The sequence below is a fragment of the Eptesicus fuscus genome, chromosome 19 (assembly GCF_027574615.1).
Source record: "Eptesicus fuscus isolate TK198812 chromosome 19, DD_ASM_mEF_20220401, whole genome shotgun sequence".
NCBI classification, from domain to species: domain Eukaryota; kingdom Metazoa; phylum Chordata; class Mammalia; order Chiroptera; family Vespertilionidae; genus Eptesicus; species Eptesicus fuscus.
The window spans coordinates 26,009,615-26,028,030 of NC_072491.1; the positions used below are offsets into that span (position 1 = coordinate 26,009,615).

The following is an 18,416-nucleotide window of genomic DNA, read 5'->3' on the forward strand; positions in this document are numbered from 1 at the left end:
CATTTTTCTATTTTCTGGACCCACAGTAGGGCTTCAATAAATATTTATCACATACATACATGAATGAATGGATGGATGGATATAAAATTAATAGCAGTAGCACTCCTGTCACTAGAACTAAGCACTAATAAAAATTTATTTTAGGTTTAATTATAAAATAATTGCAAAAATAATTTAAATTATTGAAGATCTCTAAAACTTAATCAGTAATGATTAGACTATACATCTAACTAGGGCAGAATCTGGTGAAATAGGCCCTTTGTTATATTCTAAATATTCAGTTATTTAATCAGACTTGAGATTACTAAACTATAAGCAAAACTGTTTCTGATAATTTAGCTAATATAGGCTTGAGATTATTTGAAGCCACATAATAAAAAGGCATATTTTAAATGAGTCACATATAAAGCATTTAGAGCAATACTATGTGAGAGTTCATTATTATTATTACTATTATCAGTTAATAAGGCTTCTACCACTTAGACTGGTTTTTCCTCAAAAATAACTGAACACATTTTAAACAGTCAGAAATCATTGCTATCTCATTCTAACAGTCCAAAGACATTCAGGTAGCCCATTACAGTTAAAAAGGAGGCCAGAATTGAGACAATATCTAAATATTTGGATTAGATATAATAGCTAGTTTTGCTCAGTGGGTAGAGCGTCAGCCTGTGACTGAAGGGTCCCGGGTTCGATTCCGTCAAGGGCACATGCCCAGGTTTCGGTATCAATCCCCAGTAGGAGGCATGTGGGAGGTAGCCAATCAATGATTCTCTCTCATCATTAATGTTTCTATCTCTCTCACCCTCTCCCTTCCTCTCTGAAATCAATAAAAATGTATTTTAAAAATAAATTTAAAACAAAACTTAGATTTGGTGTCCCAAGCTATGCTTAAAACAAAAAACACAAGTACATTTATTCCAACAAGTACATTTATGAAAACACATTTGTTGAAAAATTATTTTCTGACAGGCATTTTAAGGGTCCATGAATTTTCAACAGTTTCCTGAAAAGCATAGTAAGTGCCTTCTGCTGGTCCCACTTGAGTATTGGGGTGTCACTCTGCTTTGGTGGTAGGTCAAGTTTCTACATCATCTCGTAGATGTTACCATCTCAGATGATATTTTTGAGTTCTAGAGTCTTCCCTCCACCCCACCCCCAAAAAAAGGCAAAAGCAGCACTTTGGGGCGAAGGGGGGGGGGAACAAAACACACCAAAAAAACAAGTCTCTGCAGAAATGTTTCTTTCCTCCTTCAGTGACATTTAGATTCACTTTGTAAAATCTCCAGCTACGTCGGAGAATAGAGAATACTAGTCTTTGGTATGTCAGAAGTGTTAGGAAAAATATTTCTGTGAATTCCTCTACTTCAAGATGCACATTGTAGCTTTTGACTTGTATTATTCATAAGTTCGCCTGTATAAGTGTATTTCAGTTTTACATCCTTTTTAAGCATTTGCCCATCTATATCCTGTGATAGTTCATCAATTAATACATAAAATTTCATACTATTCATAAAATACACTTACCCTGCAGGACATTCTGGCGTCTTTATTTCCTCACAGTCATCATCTACCCAATGTGACTCTCCTATAAGGAAAATGGGTCAATATATTGGTGAATCAAATTATCAGTGCCATCCAGAGCCTTGAAGAGTACAATTCCAGGACCTGTGTCCTGGTTGATATTCGCTGCTGATGGGACACCATCTAAAAAGAAACTCAAAAATAAAGCCTGGTGTCTGGTTTAGCTTCCTCAAGCACACCCGCACACAATGGGAAATCTGAGGTTTAATAACCCCGAGTGCTGTTTACGCGAACCTTCGGAGTCTAAATGGTTTCTAGATAAAAACACCAGTGGCGTCAGTGAATAACATTTCATGTTTGTCTCCCTCCAGAAATAAACTGTTTGGTCATTAGATGGAACATCCCCCCCTCCTCCCCCCACAAACATCTCAAAGCCAGAGACAGCATGGCACCACTTTTCTTAGGTTGGGAGGAAAAGCTTAGACTATGCAGGGACGATAGCTGGAAGACTGCAATAGATTATTTGCCAGTGGATCTGTGTACAGCCCTAGAATTTAGGAATAAAAACCAATGCTCTCTTTCACTTTTATCTTCCACCAAGATCTGAGAGCACGAACTACATCTTCTAAGAACAGAGAAGAGAAAGAACTCAGATTTTTTTTAAAAAAAAAATCTGGCCTCCTTTAGAGAAAATTATCAAAATAATCTACCTTAAATTGTTGTAAAACAAACAAAAATCACAGTCTTAAACGTGAGTAAAATTTGTCACCAAGACTTTGGAGAAATTGTTCCCATGTAAATAGCATTGGAAATCTCCCTGGTCAACAAGAATCTAAGTATTAATAACTGTGTAAGTAAGTACCACGCCCCTTAAAATGTAATAACCCAGGGTGCACACATGGTCCTCACAAAAGTACTGAAACCAGCAAAAGCTGGTTTAATGATTCAGTGACCAGTGATACCTCGGACTTTTTCTTTATTTTCTCATCTAATAGCCTTTGTGGCTTATTGGTACATTTACTACATAGGGAAGTAAAAGGGAAGAGGAAACAAATTTTCAATCAAAGTTATGCTTTATCGACAGTGACAATGATTATTTGGATAGGGGGAATTTTCCTAATTTAATATTAATGTAATACCTTCTTGCCACAACCGAATACTACACATGTTTCAGAACTGATTTGCTTTTTCCCTCAAATTTTTTCTTTAACTTTTATTTTTAGTATTTTAAAATTTGCAATTACAGATGACATACAATATTATATTAGCTTCAGGTGTACAACATAGTGATTAGACATTTATTTATATACTTTCTGAAATGATCACCCCGATAATTCCAGTACCCATCTGAAACCATATGTAGTTACTACAATGTTATTGTCTAGATTTCCTATGCTTATCAGAAACTCTTCTTGAATATTCCATGCCACAGCTAGGAAGAAGGACTTAAGTCAGACACTAAGAAGTAACTTGCAAACTTTACATAAAGATTCTTAGATCTTTCCATTAACTTCTATCAGTGGGTGCCATGGCAACTGAAACTCCTTAAAGACAGAAACTGCATCTTTTATTTTTTTGGTAGTCTACTAACTATTAATTACTGGAAGAAAACCATCATATTACACCATCAATCATCCAAAGTCAGTGCACATGCATGCATGGCTTTGGGGTAGGGCAGGAGCTGTTGATGCCCTGACCTTCTTTACCAACCTTCTTTACCTCCTCTGACTGCTGCTAGTGCCTGGGCTTAGCTGTCAGGACCCCTGGCCTCAGGGTAACAACTCAAATTTACCTTCGTGACTCTGCAGTAGAGCAGCCCACGGTGAAACTTTACCTGGGTCCGCATCCTTGCTTGCCTCCCTCTGCCCCCACTTCCTTTACTCTCTCATATGGGTAGAATATTCCCTCAGTAAATTCCATGTATGGCATTCCTTTCTCAGGCTCTGCTTCTACGAAACCAACCAAGGCAGGAACTTTAAACACCTCTTCATTACTGTGGTTCTAGCTAAATACAAAATTTGGAGTTATTTCCTTGTTATTTCAGATCAATAAGATGCAGGGAAGCAAAACTAAGAAGGAAGCATGAGAAATGTAAAGGCACATCTCATTTCCTCCTCCAGAGCCCAAGGCCAAGGCATTATATCCCCAATAGCCAGGATGTCTTGGAGTATCTCCAGTTTTTACTCTTTTGTTTTTATTTTTTATATGTTTATTTTTATTGATTTCAGAGAGAGAAAGGAAAAGGGAGAGATAGAAACATCAGCAATGAGACAGAATCATTGATTGGCTGCATCCTGCATGGTCCCTACTGGGGATGGAGCCCAAATCCCAGGCATGTGCCCTGAATGGGAATCTAACCGTGATCTCCTGGTTCATGGGCTGAGCTCAACCACTGAGCAACACCAGTTTTTATTCTTTTAAAGCTCAAGCCTATCCAAGGAAACATGTACCTTTGCAAACCACTTGGTAGTTGGTACAGCAGTCTCCTCTGGCCAAGCAGTCCTCTGAGCAGTGACAAGCATGGTCTTCATTTCTTACTTCTCCGCATCTGTCCTTGGTACACTCCCAGCCACCAGCTGAAATCGGCACAAGAAAACACTTTCGCTGCTTCACGCAAACCAAATGAAAGAGGCCACAATTGCTTACAAGGGTTGCCAACAAAAAGAGCTAAAAACCCCACATCATTTCATCTGCTTGTGAAATTAGAGTTGGCCTGAAGCCCAGATGATATTTGGAGGACTTACACATAGAATGAATGCCTGATTTTTAAATCAGAGTACAAAGCCAAACATGATCAGGCTCCTTAGGGAAAAAAATGGAACCCTTACTGATTGCAAACTCTCCTAAAAGACCCAATAAAATGTATGGGATCTGAGTTTTGTAATAGGGGGTATACTAGTATACCATTGTAGGCATAGTCACTATAGCTCAGCTCTTAATTTCCAAAGTAGCTTTACTTAACTTTAATCAGCTTGATTTATAAATAAATGATAGTGTAACTAAATGGCCTCTATCTACTTCTGGATGCACTGGAGGTTAAAGTCCTAAAAAGAGTATAAAGGGTTATTAAAAACACTCACAGTTCCAATCATTGACCAAAGTGGAGCGCTACCTACAATGAGAGAGGTCAGAGTCCCTATATTCATGAAGGCCAGGAGGCCAGTCATGGATTTCTGTCAGAGTATACTTGATTGAGAGCTCACGACTCAACTCTCCCCAGAGGATATTTTCAGAAAAGTAATATTTTCATTTTAAAGAGTGTTTTATTTTTTGTTTTGGCTTTTTTGTCCATTAGACTGTAAGTTCCAAGGCAGGAAAACACCCTCCCCCCTTTTTCACCATTCTATCTCCAGTGCCTGAGACTGTGCCTAGCGTACGTGCGGTATTCCATGAACATCTATTCCATCCCATTAGAAATTACCATGAAAATAAAATATGACTCTTTAAATTCAGGATTGCCATGTTGAGACACTTCATAGTAAATTCATTTCTTCAATAAATACTTCTACTATGTTTTCCATGTTCTAGGTGTGAAGAAGAGGGAAGACCTGATCCTGTCTGCAGGGAGCTTACATTCCAATTGGGATAGACAGACCATAAGCAAGGAAACAAGAAAACAGGATAATGTCAGCTTGTGCTGAGCGCTAGGAAAGAAACAGCAGGAGGCACTGACAGACAGTGACAGGGTAGGGTCTCTGGTTGAGATAGAATGGTTAAGAAAGCCTCTTCTGAGCTACAAGACACTTCAAGTCTTCATCTCCTAAAATATATCCTAAGGGGAAGACAATGATCTTAGAAAGCCATGCTGCTCCTTATTAATAGGCTACTAAGCCACACCATTGTTAAATGAATAAATAGATAAAGAGATATTAGTTGCCATTCTAGGGAATCATGCCACTACTGTTTCATTTCCATTCTTTTAGAGTTACCTTTGCATCCTGATTCCATTTTCTGATTTCATTCTCCTATCTCCACTGCCTTCTCTTCCCAAGAAGATTAAATGCTTGGAATTCCTTTATCCAGACTTTCTAGTCTCAGTGGTCAGCCATTTTCCAAAGTTACTTTGACTGATAGAGATCATGGGATTTTCCCCCCCAGTTCAAGGATAATTCTACCCTCCAACATACTTTTATTTCTCCCCAAATTCTATAAGGAAATCCATTTGCTTGCAAAACAGCATCACTATTAACAACTTTGATTTATTGAGGAACTACTTCATAGAATAATGAAGTTTTTAAAAATTCAGGGTTCAGAGTGAACTATAATGCAAGGTATGAGTCAATCAACTGTCTAATTTTCAAAGCAAGCATGGGAATAAGCATAAAAGCATTTAACCTTACTGGATGATAAGAAAGTTACCTATCAGATCTGAAAAAAAGACTTTAAAAATGAGGATATCCATTTTAAAAATGAGAACTGCACAAAAGAGAGTAGTAGCTCTTGTGCCCTTGGAGAGGAATATAAATGTTGAGAGTGTAATTTTTGTAATATATATTTAATTTTTTTAATGCATATACATTTTGATCCCACTCATAGGAATTTATCTTAAGGAAAATAGACAAAAAATATGAATATGCATGAATAATATTCAATGATACATTGATAATAGTAAAAATGGAGAGAAATATAAATGCTGATCAATTTCTCAATGAAGTAGGTTATATCTGTTCAATGGACTACTATGCAGGCATTTGAAGGATGGTGTGTATAAAGATATGTAAATACAGATACACCCTCACAAGGCATATATATACACACTTGTATAAATATAGAATCACGCAAAATAGTCAGAATTTACACTGAAACATTGATTGTGCTTATCTCCAAAGAGTGCTTCTATCAGCAAAGTAGAATTGCAAAGACTGTTTTCTTTAATATTTGATTGATATTTGATTCTTCCACATTTGGCATATGTTATCTTTATGCATGGAGAATAAATGACTTTAAAATGTTATTGTAGACCATATTTATTAAACCTGGGAAGAAAGGCATGAGCTACGTTCAGAAAAGGCTAAGCTAGCATCAGGAGATCCATTAAACTTTGCAAGGAGCTCTGAGATCAGGAATCCAGATGGCTGCCATGACGTCAGGGATAAGATACACCACATAGAGAGGAAACGTAAAATGTTAGTTAGTTCCTCACTGCCAAGCAAACACCGGCTGCTGGTTTGAAATAATGTTTTAGAGCCAACGGACTCTGCTGAAACATCTGTTCCATCCATATGTGTAGTTTACAAGGTTCTCAGCATTTAAGTTTGCAGACTTACAACCAAGGAACTGGGAGGAGTTCCAAAGGAAAGTAACCCTCCTTTCCTCCCCCCAAAAATGCCAAAATGTTTGGAAAATGTATTGTGCAAAAAAACAACCTAATAAAACATTTCTTATTTGGGGGAAACAAACAAATCAGAACTAATAAATGAGTTGATGTCAGTTTTCATATAAATTAAGGACTATTTCCTTAGTAGAGGAGAATAATGTCTCTGTTTCTAACGATATTATTAGAAAGATCAGAGAAAAATCAATGATAATAGAATTAGATTTTTAAAAAATTATCTCATCATAGAAGTCCAAAAGCAAATAATAACTTGGCCACGGAGCTGTGGAATCTCTGCACCTCGTGGTCTGAAGTGCAGGGTTGAGTGTCATCTTTCTCAGAGAGTTTGTATGTGATGCTGCCCAGAGGCACAGTGGGCAGCCAACAAGGTATCGTCCAAGTCCTACATAAAGTACTGGGCTTAGGAAACAGAGCAGGTGGGATGGTAAAAGTCTCCAAAAGTGCGTCAGAAGCCTGTTTATTCTACTGACTGGTCTAGTATAGAAGAAATATGCCAGAAAGTGATTTTAGAGCCACCCTGGGAAAGTGATCCCAATTCCAGAGCAATTTTCCACTTGCACAGAGAACAGGAAATAAAATCCGGGTAGACCATAGTCACTCACTATATGATACAATGAAATAAACAAATGCCAGAAACTGTGCAAGATAGATAGATAGATAGATAGATAGATAGATAGATAGATAGATAGATACAAATTAAAAAACCCCAACACTTTATGAGCATGCACAATTTCAGCCCAGGTGCCCTGGCAGTGAATGCAGGAATTGACAGTAAGAGACAGAAATGATGAAGATTAAAGAAAAAAAAAAAAAAAAGCCCAGCCACAAATATTTCCAAAATCAGGTAATGACTGTAGCTAAGAACCTTCTTGTATGGAAACAAGAGTCATGCTGGGTGTACTCATCATACAATTGACAGTCATTCAAGAAGCAAAACTCAAACCCAGAGTTTGGTTTGGCAAAAGGAGGGTGTACAACAGTAGCGGTTGGTAAGCCATCTAATCGAGGTTAGAGGACCCAAAGGTTGCATACCTGTCTTCAGACAAAGCTCATCAAAGTCATGGCAGCAACTGCTGTAGCTCTTACACAGGTTGTCACACCGACAATCAGGAGGTCCAACTTCTTGAAGTTCAAAGCATCTGCCCTTACAAGATCCAGAGGTGTTGGTCCAGGGGGAGTCTGATAACACTGCAAGAGACAAGAGACAAAATAAGTTAGTCATGTCACCATGGAGGGGTGGTCCTGGGAAGCGGTGCAGTGCGGTGATGCAGTCAGACTCTGGCTGAGCAGCATGGCTCTGTCACCTGCCAGCAGGTTGTTGCTTTCTTGTGCCAGTTTTCCCATCTGTAAAGTGAGGGGATTAATAAAAGGGATTAATAAAAGTAACTCAAGGTTATAAAGAGAATTAAATGAAACAATCCATGCAAAACACTTACCAGGCGGTCAGACATAGAGGAAGTGTAACAAGTGTTGGCTATTGGGTTTATGCTTTTTACAATTATTATGACTACAAATCTGTGAGAGTTAGTGTCTCTGTGGATGTGAATGATGTCAGGGCAGAAGAGAACTTCGATCTATGTACTGAGAGACAAGAGCTCATTTCCCTACTTGAAAATCCATAACTTTTTTTGTAAGGAAAAGTGAGACTACATGTTCTGAGAACAATCTGACCATATGGGATTGAAATAGAGATTTAAGATCTCTTCCATGCACAGAACCTGTACTTCTAACTAGAGTTACACAAACACAAATTCCACAATCTCGGCTTGTCAAAAATACATTCCCATTCATTATTTTCATACGATCATTGCATAGCTAGAAATCTTAAGAATCAACTAAAAGTTAAATGGAAGTTCCATTCATCATACTACTTAAAAGATAAAATATCTGGGAATAAATGTAATAGGACCCGTATAGAACCTACATGAAGAACACATTAAAACTTTGCCAGGGCCAGTTTGGCTCAGTGGATAGAGCGTCGGCCTGCGGACTGGGGGGTCCCGGGTTCGATTCCGGTTAAGGGCATGTGCCTTGGTTGCGGGCGCATCCCCAGTGGGGGGTGTGCAGGGGGCAGCTGGTCGATGTTTCTCTCTCATCGATGTTTCTAGCTTTCTATCCCTCTCCCTTCCTCTCTGTAAAAGATCAATAAAATATATTTTTTAAAAAAACTTTATATAAGGATATTTTAAAAGGCTTAATTAAATGGAAAGACATACCATTTAATTGGAGGTAAAAAGATCCACATTATAAAAATATCAGTTCTTCCTAAATAAACCTAAAGATTCAGTGCATTCACAATAAAAATAGAAAGAGAATTACTTGAAAGAATATTAAATGTTTATAAAAAATAAATATAGAAAAATAGAAAAGAAAGAGTAGTTTGATGAAGAGTAGATGGTAAAATATATTCTGAAGTTAAATAATTAGCATAGATTGATTGGTACTAGAAAGTAAGTAAATCAGTGTTGAGGTTGGGGAGAGGAAATAGGACCAAATATCTGAGAATTTATTTTATAATGCAAGCAACATTTTAATTTAAAAAAATTTTAAATTATAGTTTACATTCAATATTATTTTGTATTATAAAGGTAACATTTTAAATCAAAGGAAGAATGAAAACTTAATCAGTAAGTTAAAGAAGGACTAATCAGTAAGTTATTCCAGCACAATAGGCTGTCTGAAAAAAAAAATTAAGCTGGATCTTCACTCTAGCTTACAAAATAATTACCTTCTTTTGAACAGAATGTATAAGCAGTGTCATGCCTGTTGCTAGAGATAAATACTTTTGTAAAATACAATACAATTCAGAAATATCTATCAGTTCTTAAAATGCATATGAGTCTTTCATCCAGAAATTCCACTACTAGGAATTTACCTCTCATACATATTTGCAAAAATTTGCTAAGATATATGTACAAGAATCACTCTAGCCATAAATGAAATATTGCCCAGTCCTTAAAAGAATGAGCAGATAGGCTAATATGGAAAGATCTACAAAATGTCTAAACAATTTCTTTTTTAATATCAAAGTACAGCCCTAGACAGTGTGGCGAAGTGGTTAGAGTGTCAGCCGGCAGGTGGATTTCGGGTCAAGGGCATACATTGGTCACAGGTTCATTCCCCACCCTGGTCAGAGAGCATGTAGGAGGCAACCAATTGATGTGTCTCTCTCCCTCTCTCTCTCCCCACTCCCCCTCCCTACCTCCCTTTCACTCTCTCTAAAAATCAATGGAAAAAATATCCTCTTGTGAAGATTAACAATAACAACAACAAAAAGATCAAAGTACAAAACAGTGTTATAATATTACGTAGTACATATAACTGAAATAAAAAGAGCAATAAAGAAAATGATAAAAAATAAAAACAGAGCCAGAGCTAGCTAGCGATGAGGGAGAGGGGGAGGGTTGGGGCAGAAGCATGAAGAAAAAGTGCAAGTATGCATAACTTTTTAAAAATCAACTTTTTGTTCCTGTAATGAAATATTTACAGAAATTACATTTGGGGAAAATGACTAACAAAGAGGGAGACAAAGAGACTTTTTACTTTTTTTGTTTGTTTATTTATATACTTCTGTCTCTCATGTGTGTATGTATATATGCAAGTACATATATAAAATATTTATTACATAATATGTATTACATGTAAATATCCTAATAAGTGTTATTTATGCCATGCTATTTGTAATTTTATTTCCTTATTTACATGTTTATAATCTTTTAGTTTTTTATAATCAATATGCATTTCTTTTAAAATCAAGAAAACAGAGGCACAGGGGAAAACAGATGCTAAATGACATTTCTAGGTTCAGCGAAGCCATTTATCTGAACATCCTGTTCATCCCTTACTCCTCTGTCCTCTTTGAAGTCAGAATCACCCTGTTTTAGCCTTTATGGCATCAGATCAGTTCAGCTAAAGCAAACAGATTCACTAGACCATGAGATGTGAAACGCTTTTGCATGGTTGACTGTGGGATGTTGAAATGCATACAAACCAAGCCAGTTCCATTTAGGAACTAATGTCAGGTTTCCAAAGCAATGCCTTCCCTCTGGTTCATAAACCACATTTTTCTATTGACTTTGGCCAACCTATCAACAGTGCATGCTGGACCATAAGAAACTGGGGCGGTGGGAGGGGAGAGATAAGACAGGGGGGACTGAGATGTGAAAAAAGGAAAACTAGAGGAAGTCTTATAATAAAAATAAAGAGAAGGAAAATGCTTATGATTGAATTATTTGTTTTTAAGAGTACTGCTTTGACAGAATCTTTCCAACAGTCATCTAATACATTCTGAGTAGCATTCATTCCCATGAGCTGCATACATTAATATGCTTCACTGTGCTTATAGCTGAGATTATAAGAGATCTCAAAATACATTGTTTCCAGTTGTTTACTTGCCCCATCTCCTCTTCTTTATGGAGTCCCAGCATGCATTTGAAATTTTCCTCTATTCATGTCCTTTGCTTTTCCTTCATCTAATCTCTTCACTATCTCTTCCTTTACTTCCAAAATACATAATGAATTTTAGCCATTTTTAAACTTTCTTCATTCTATCAATGTGAGTTTTTCTATTTTCTTAACCATTCTCTAAATTTATCCTGCACTTTGTTTTTGAAAATAATGGAATCTCATTCAATAGCTAGCTCCTATCAATTACAATACTCCTTTCCAACCCTTAAACTGAAGACAGCTTTGTTAAGTAAGCTGTCCTTACACTCATAATGGCAAGATCTATCTCCTAAAAAAAATATTGTACCCAAGACTGGGTTACCACCAGCTTTTGGATCGGAGTTAATTCCTGGGTGTGTGTGGATGTGGGACACAGATGTCAAAATTCATTCGGGGCTGACGTGGATTCAGGTGACAAAGGCAGGAAAAGAAGTGGGAAGATGGACTGAGCCATGTAGTACTTTGAATCCAATAACCCCAAGAATTTGAACAGCTGCACCTTTTTGAATAATATAAAGTGATAGAGTAGAACAGAGTGAACTTTGCCTTTGCAGGGCCTAGTCCATCCCTGCCTCTTCTGTCATAACAAGCTCCTGCCCCTACTTTCTTTGTAGTTTGTAAGTCATCCTCTATGCCCTGACTTTCTCATGCTATGCCCAGGACCCCTATCCTTCTCCCCACTCCAGGCTAATAACAGATTTTAGGACTTCTCTTTTTATTGTACCTGATTCAATGGCTAAATATGGAAAGATTCCCTGCCTTACTACAAATCTGAATTCAAACATCTGTAAAGCCTTCCTTTATCTAACCTAAAAACCAAGAGAATATGGACATGAGCACTTTGGCTCTATAATTTATTGAAAGGTGTAATAAAAACTGAAGGATCAATAAACTTGTAGTATCCCATAATTTTTATCTTAGATTATTACTGAGATGTCCATAAAAGCTCAGAACTAACAAGGAACTTAAAGAAAAAACAACAACAACAAAACCATAAAAGAAAGAAAAACCCTCAAAAGGATCAAATCAAAGTCAAAATGTGTGTATGAGGGAGGTTTGGAATTTTGTATGAGGCATTTGCCAATACTTTTATGAGATTAAACGTCCACTGCTGCCTTTTTAATGACATACTTAAATGACGTTACTTTACTTCAAAGACACAAGTCAGTTCCAGAATCTTAAAATATAAAGGTTACAGGTCTCTAGCGACACTTTTTGTTTTTATATGGGACTTCAAATTTTAAAACCTGCATATGCGTACATATATGATATGCATAAAAACAATGTTCTGCTTCCCTTATTTTTCACAGTAGCATGACTTTGAAAAACACCAATGTGAAACATGATTTATTTCCTCCAAATTCATAATTCTGAGAAAACCAAGTAAAATTATTTTTACTTTGTTAAATAAGACCTCAATTCTGAAGCACTCCATCTTACTATATATATACACACACACACACACACACACACACACACACACACACACACACAGAAGTAGTGCTGTAGAATTCTGGTGCTATCTATACAGGTAAAAATACTATTGATAAGAACCTAATTGGAAAGGACCTAATTCATGACAAGAGTTGTGACCTGAGCATTACTTCCTCCTGGACTCCCAATCATAGTTCCCTCCAAATCTCCCTGCAAAACAGAAACTTCCAGATTTCGATGATGGCCGATGAGAGAGGCAGTATTTAAGCTTGAAAACAGCTCAGCCCAAAGCTGGATGATTCTTCTTTCTAAGTTTTGTCTGGCCCTGGGAGCAGAGTTTGAGATATGGCACCCTGTCTGTTCCTCCCATTTCCCGTGGTTCTCAGCTGGAGTGTTTCCTGAAAGTTGAGAGCAACTAAAACTTTGAACGGGCTCACAGACTGCTATGCTGCCTCCTTTCCTAAGAGCATTGAAACATAGCGGTTCCCCTGTGTCTGCCCGCCCCGTCTGAAGTATAAAAGGCAGGGAAAGGTGGCAGGGGACATGGATGACATTCGAGATGTCACCCAACTCTAGAATGTAATACTGTCTATGCCTCTTCTGGATCATGTGACTCATTCTTCCTGGTCATACTTTCTTGCGTTGAAGTTGCCGTTTTCCCTTGATATTTTTTACCTCGTATCTTAGCAAGCAGCACCCTCATACAGGCCTGTTTCCCAAATTCACCACTGTCTGTAAATACCCATTTTTGCCAGTACCACTGTTCCCTCCTCTGACAGGTGCTGGGTCAGAGTTCACAGACAACGTGTTAAATAAATAAGTCTGCCTGGGACATTTCAAACACCTGCCCTTTCAGTGTGTGGATAAATGCAGTGTCCTCACGTAGAAAGACCTCATAAGCTGCAACAAAACAGAGTTCTATAAACTTCAATCTTAAAAGTAAAAAATGTGAATTTAATTTCTAAACCACTCCAATCACATTTGTGATGGTAGTCAGTAGAGTAATTCTGAATGATCTGCAAAGCTATTGCAAGACAGTGAAGCACTGTCCTTTTTTAATCACAAGTATTATCAAATTGACGAGATAAAAATTTAAACACTGGCCTTCAAACATAATTGAAGGTCAATTAAATATATCATCAAATACTCAACATCTTGTATTGTCATCAGCATTAATACGGCATTTTGTTTTCAAAACTCTTTTCTGATAGAGAGGCAACATTATCCCACTTTTCTGGTTGGAAAATCTGATCTCTAGGCCTACTTCGAGCTAGCAAAGGCCTGGCTAACATTTTAGATCATCTGAATATAACTACAGTACTGTTTTCATTAACAAAGGATTTTTCACATTTTGTACATAGGCTCTGAATTATCTAAATTATGTTCTTTTTAAGACATGATTTTGGTAGAATTGATACTTTTTTGTTGACTCAAGATTCTATGTTGAACTATATTGAGGACCGAAATTTCTGTTTTTGCAAACGAGATAGGGGATTCTGTATAGTTTTAAGATAAATGAAAAATCATTGCATCAAAGCTCCATGTAACAAAGAACTGAAATATCTGTGCTCTCCTTAGATTTGAATTCAGGTCATTTCAGTCCATTGACTAAAACCCCAGATTTCTATACTAGGTTTAACACAAAGCCCCATGACATCATGAGATTGTTTTCCTTACAGAGGAGGGTTGATGTATCTGCCAGCTTTGTAGTTTCCTACATGCTACTAGCCCATCTTTTAAATAGCTTTTCCTTCTCCTTGTGAAAAGAGATTCTTAAAGTTATCAAATGAATATGAACAACCTCATTCCTCTTATTATTGTCTGATTTCTCTATGATTCACAACGAAAAGCTTTGCTCAGAAAGTTGTTAGAGAAATTCATTTCATATTTATATCTGTGAATTTCATTCACACTCACAAACTTATAACTTTCATGCCACTAAAAAATGATAATAAATTAAACTGAGCTTTCAAGTTTATTAGCCAGCCATTCACAAGCTTACAATTTCCCTTCATCTTTCAAGTATTAAGTTGCTTATAACTTCAGAGGATATCCCATTTTTCACCTGGAGACTGAAAGAATATCTATCACAAAATTTAGTAAATAGACTCCACAACACCATAAACACACATGGATGCATATGTACACGAGTGCACACACACCTGTATACACATAAATTCTCTTGCCGTCTTAAAGGTGAATCAAACTGGCTGCATCAGATGTAGGTATGGGATAAAGATGTCAAGCTAAATTGCATTTATCACTTACATTGTCTTTGAAAATGTATCTCAGCCATCTCATTTACCTGATTGCCCATTATATTTGCCCAACAGAATTATAACTGGCTCTGCTCATTTCATATCTTCTAATACATCTATAAGATATTTTATGATCTGGCAGAAGACCCCCTATTCCACCATGACTTCCAAGAGATCACCAGGTCCCAACAATAAATACTAACAAATGTGCTAGTTAATTAATTATAACAGTCTGTTTGCACTGCAACAGCCTTGAAACTAGCAGCCCAGTCCATAGTACAGCAGCTGCATGTGTGTAGGACGTCCTCAGCTATTGCTAAGAGCTCTGAGGAACGACATTTACCAAACAAGGCACTGTGTGCTTCTGAATGGGGGATCGTGCTCTGATCAGTCTGAAGCTGGCCATATCTTAATACCCTTTGTGTTCCTTCTATTTTGTGAAACAACCTGGAAGCACTGAGCTTCCCAGATTTCTGTAAACATCAAAGTGTTGCTGAACACAGGCATGGCTGTCTTTCTTCCCAGTATCTTGTTTAATATGTATAGAAAAGTTCACCCAGTATTTCCTGATGTGAAATCTTTGCTGACAGAATAACCAGCCACATGTGTTAATTGAGGGAGGCCCTTTCTAGGCACATATTGCCTTTAATAAGATTAAAATGCTTCGAGTCTCTGCACGATGCCTTCACCCATTTTCCGAAGTGCATCTCTGGTCTTGCCTAAACAGCAGATAAGCTCCATCAATAGAAAAATAAAAAATAAAAAAGTGTGCCAGCATACCAAAATCCTAATACTCAGATTTACTAGTAAATGTCATTATGTCATTAGACATAAGATTCATATAGATAGACTTGTCATTAATAAATTATTCTAGAAGATACCATAGAGGCCTAAAATAATAGATGATTTCCTCAAATAATTCAAGAAGCAAATATTTTATAGTGTAGATCACTTAGATTTATTTGAATATAGATCATATTATTTTCCCAGAAGTAGCATTATTTCATTAGTTCTTATAGCTGTTTCTTATAAGGTAGGGAAATAGTTTGTTATACACAAAATATGTTCCAGGATTAATAACTGTGGCCTACACTTTCCAAGTTCTCCAGAGAGAGGACATACATTCAGAGGCAATGGCACAGAATACATAGAATCATGGGCTTTTATTTTTTTAATCCAGTAGAAAAATTAGATATCATCTAGATCTGCTCCTCATTGTACAGCTAAGGAAACAGACTTCACAAGTGACTTGTCCAAGACCACACAGGAAGTTACATGAATTCAGGCTGTCAAGTCCAGGACTTTCATGACTGTTTTCCAAAAATAATGAGGGGCTGGATTTTACACATTCATTAAGGAAACAGCTTCTAATTATCAGTTTCAGCCAAAGTGATATATTAATACAAAACTGGAGTAAGTTCCCTGTAGGGTGCATTGGAAAGATCCAGCAGTGGGCTGCTGAGCTGCTAGCTTGCCCACACGGCCATCCCAAGGATCAGCTAGACCACCCTCCCCTCCCTCTCCAGTCTGGGCAGTTACAGTTGGTGTTAATGGGAGTTATACTTGTCTGGAACAAGAAAAAGAGGTCTTTGAAGAGAGCATTTGTTACCAATAAAAACGGGATTCTCCAGCCCAGTGATCCACTCTTCTCTCCCCTCACCCCCCAACAGAAGACAACTCATTGTGTCCATTTGTTTCCCTGGGGGTGCAATTTTTATTATTTGTTTTCTCACTTTTCACCCCAACCATACCGCACTTCAACTCACTAAACTACTTCTCATATAATTCTGGCAAGACACACAAAAGTAACTTCTCAGAATAAGGAAGACTTAGTAATCCAACAATATATGTATATAACTTGGTGAATACAAGCTCATGCTGGCTAACCAGAGACAGGTGATAGCCTTTTATAGCAGTCAGGTCAAGAAATACAGAGAAATACAAAATGCACAGGAAGGCAGACAAAAACATGCTGAGATGTCAGGCAAAGTCAAGAAAATATTGCCCCCTAGAGTACACATTACTTAATATGTAATTTTTATTTATAAAACCATCAGCAGCTCCAATTTCCAGGAAATTAACTAACTCATTACTTAAGACCTGGTCAGTTAAGCCCCCTCCATCTGCACAAGGAGCTCCTTTATAAGAACTCCCACACTGCTTAGGGCGCAGTGTATTGTAAAAGGAAACGCTTTCACTTCGGTTCTATTAGCTGAGTCTAGGTACACTGTTAAAACTTACCTTTCTCTAGGCCGAAAGAAAAAACAATGAGCTCAAATTTGAAGCACCTCTTTTTTTAAAAATCTTTTTCCTATTTTAGGTAAATCTTACTCTGCCAGTCCTAAATTTCTGAAGTTTCTTGAAGTCAGCTCACTGCCTTTTTTACTCCCGCTCCTCTTTGCCCCTAGGTCAGAACTTTCTGGAGATAAGCACTATATCCAACACCACCGGATAATCAATCCGATTGACGTATCTCCAATATTAAAGCAGCACCTGCTCTCACCACTTCTAGGTTAGCCTTGTCTATTAACAAGACTTCTAATTTTGTCTTAACATGTATGAATTGCAGTGTAGAAAGAGTTAAATGGCTAGTTATCATGAAGACATCATAAATGTTCTTTCATGAAAACCACGTTCTCTCACCTGATTGATACACAAAGCTGCTTTTATTTTGGAGAAACCAAGGACTAAATTAGTTATACTGCAAAATTATTTAAAGATGCCTTTCTCACTGAGCTTCTATTGATGACCTAGTGTATAACACTTTTAAAAGGCTGAAAATGCAGGTAGTTGCAACACTTACCTGTAGGAGGGCCTTCATCCCAGTCTTCTGCCCTCTTGACTCGATTTGCTGTGAATCCCAAGCAGATATTGGCTCCAAGAGCAAAAGTGAACAGGGATATCACCTAAGGGAATAAAGAGATCGAGTTGTCAAATACAGCTAGACAAGACTGCATCAAATTCTAGGAAGGCAAATGCAAACGACTTCAGCCTCACCACCCAATCCCACAGCTTCCAAAATGCACCATCAAGCGCTGTCTTCATTTCTCAAAACAACAAAAAGAAAAACAAAATCTGGAGCTGCTTCTGAAGACCAAGCCCTGCCATTCCACCTTCCTCCTACCTGCCGCGCCTGGGACACGCTGCTCCTGGCCATGGCAGAGGGTTCTTGGAAAGCCTTTCGCAGTGTGTTCTCTTTGCCCACACTGAATGCGCTGCTTTTTGGGGCTCTGCGCTCAGTCTATTAACTGCATGTAATCCCACCTGGGAGGTTGACAGGCTGCTCTGATTTGTCCAAAGCTCGATTGCATCACAGGCTGTCCACAAATCACAGCCCTGAGCTTAAGAGGCTGGAAACATCACCCTCCTTTTCCCCACCCCCTTATCGGTCCCGCCCCTAACACACACACTTTCATGTG

General features: G+C 37.7%; 1 protein-coding gene across 1 annotated transcript in view; it reads right to left on the reverse strand.

Annotated features, from left to right (window-relative positions):
* Positions 1–18,203, reverse strand: part of ENPP2 (ectonucleotide pyrophosphatase/phosphodiesterase 2) — a 76,120-nt gene extending 57,917 nt beyond the window's left edge. Inside the window, exons 1-5 of the mRNA XM_008143367.3 lie at positions 18,122–18,203; positions 17,801–17,903; positions 7,892–8,047; positions 3,975–4,100; positions 1,528–1,588 (exon numbers count right to left, since the gene is read on the reverse strand). Of these exons, the coding sequence (XP_008141589.2) occupies positions 1,528–1,588; positions 3,975–4,100; positions 7,892–8,047; positions 17,801–17,903; positions 18,122–18,154 (479 nt within the window). The 5' untranslated portion in view covers positions 18,155–18,203. The remainder of the gene's footprint in view (positions 1–1,527; positions 1,589–3,974; positions 4,101–7,891; positions 8,048–17,800; positions 17,904–18,121) is intronic.
* Positions 18,204–18,416: the final 213 nt, after the last annotated feature.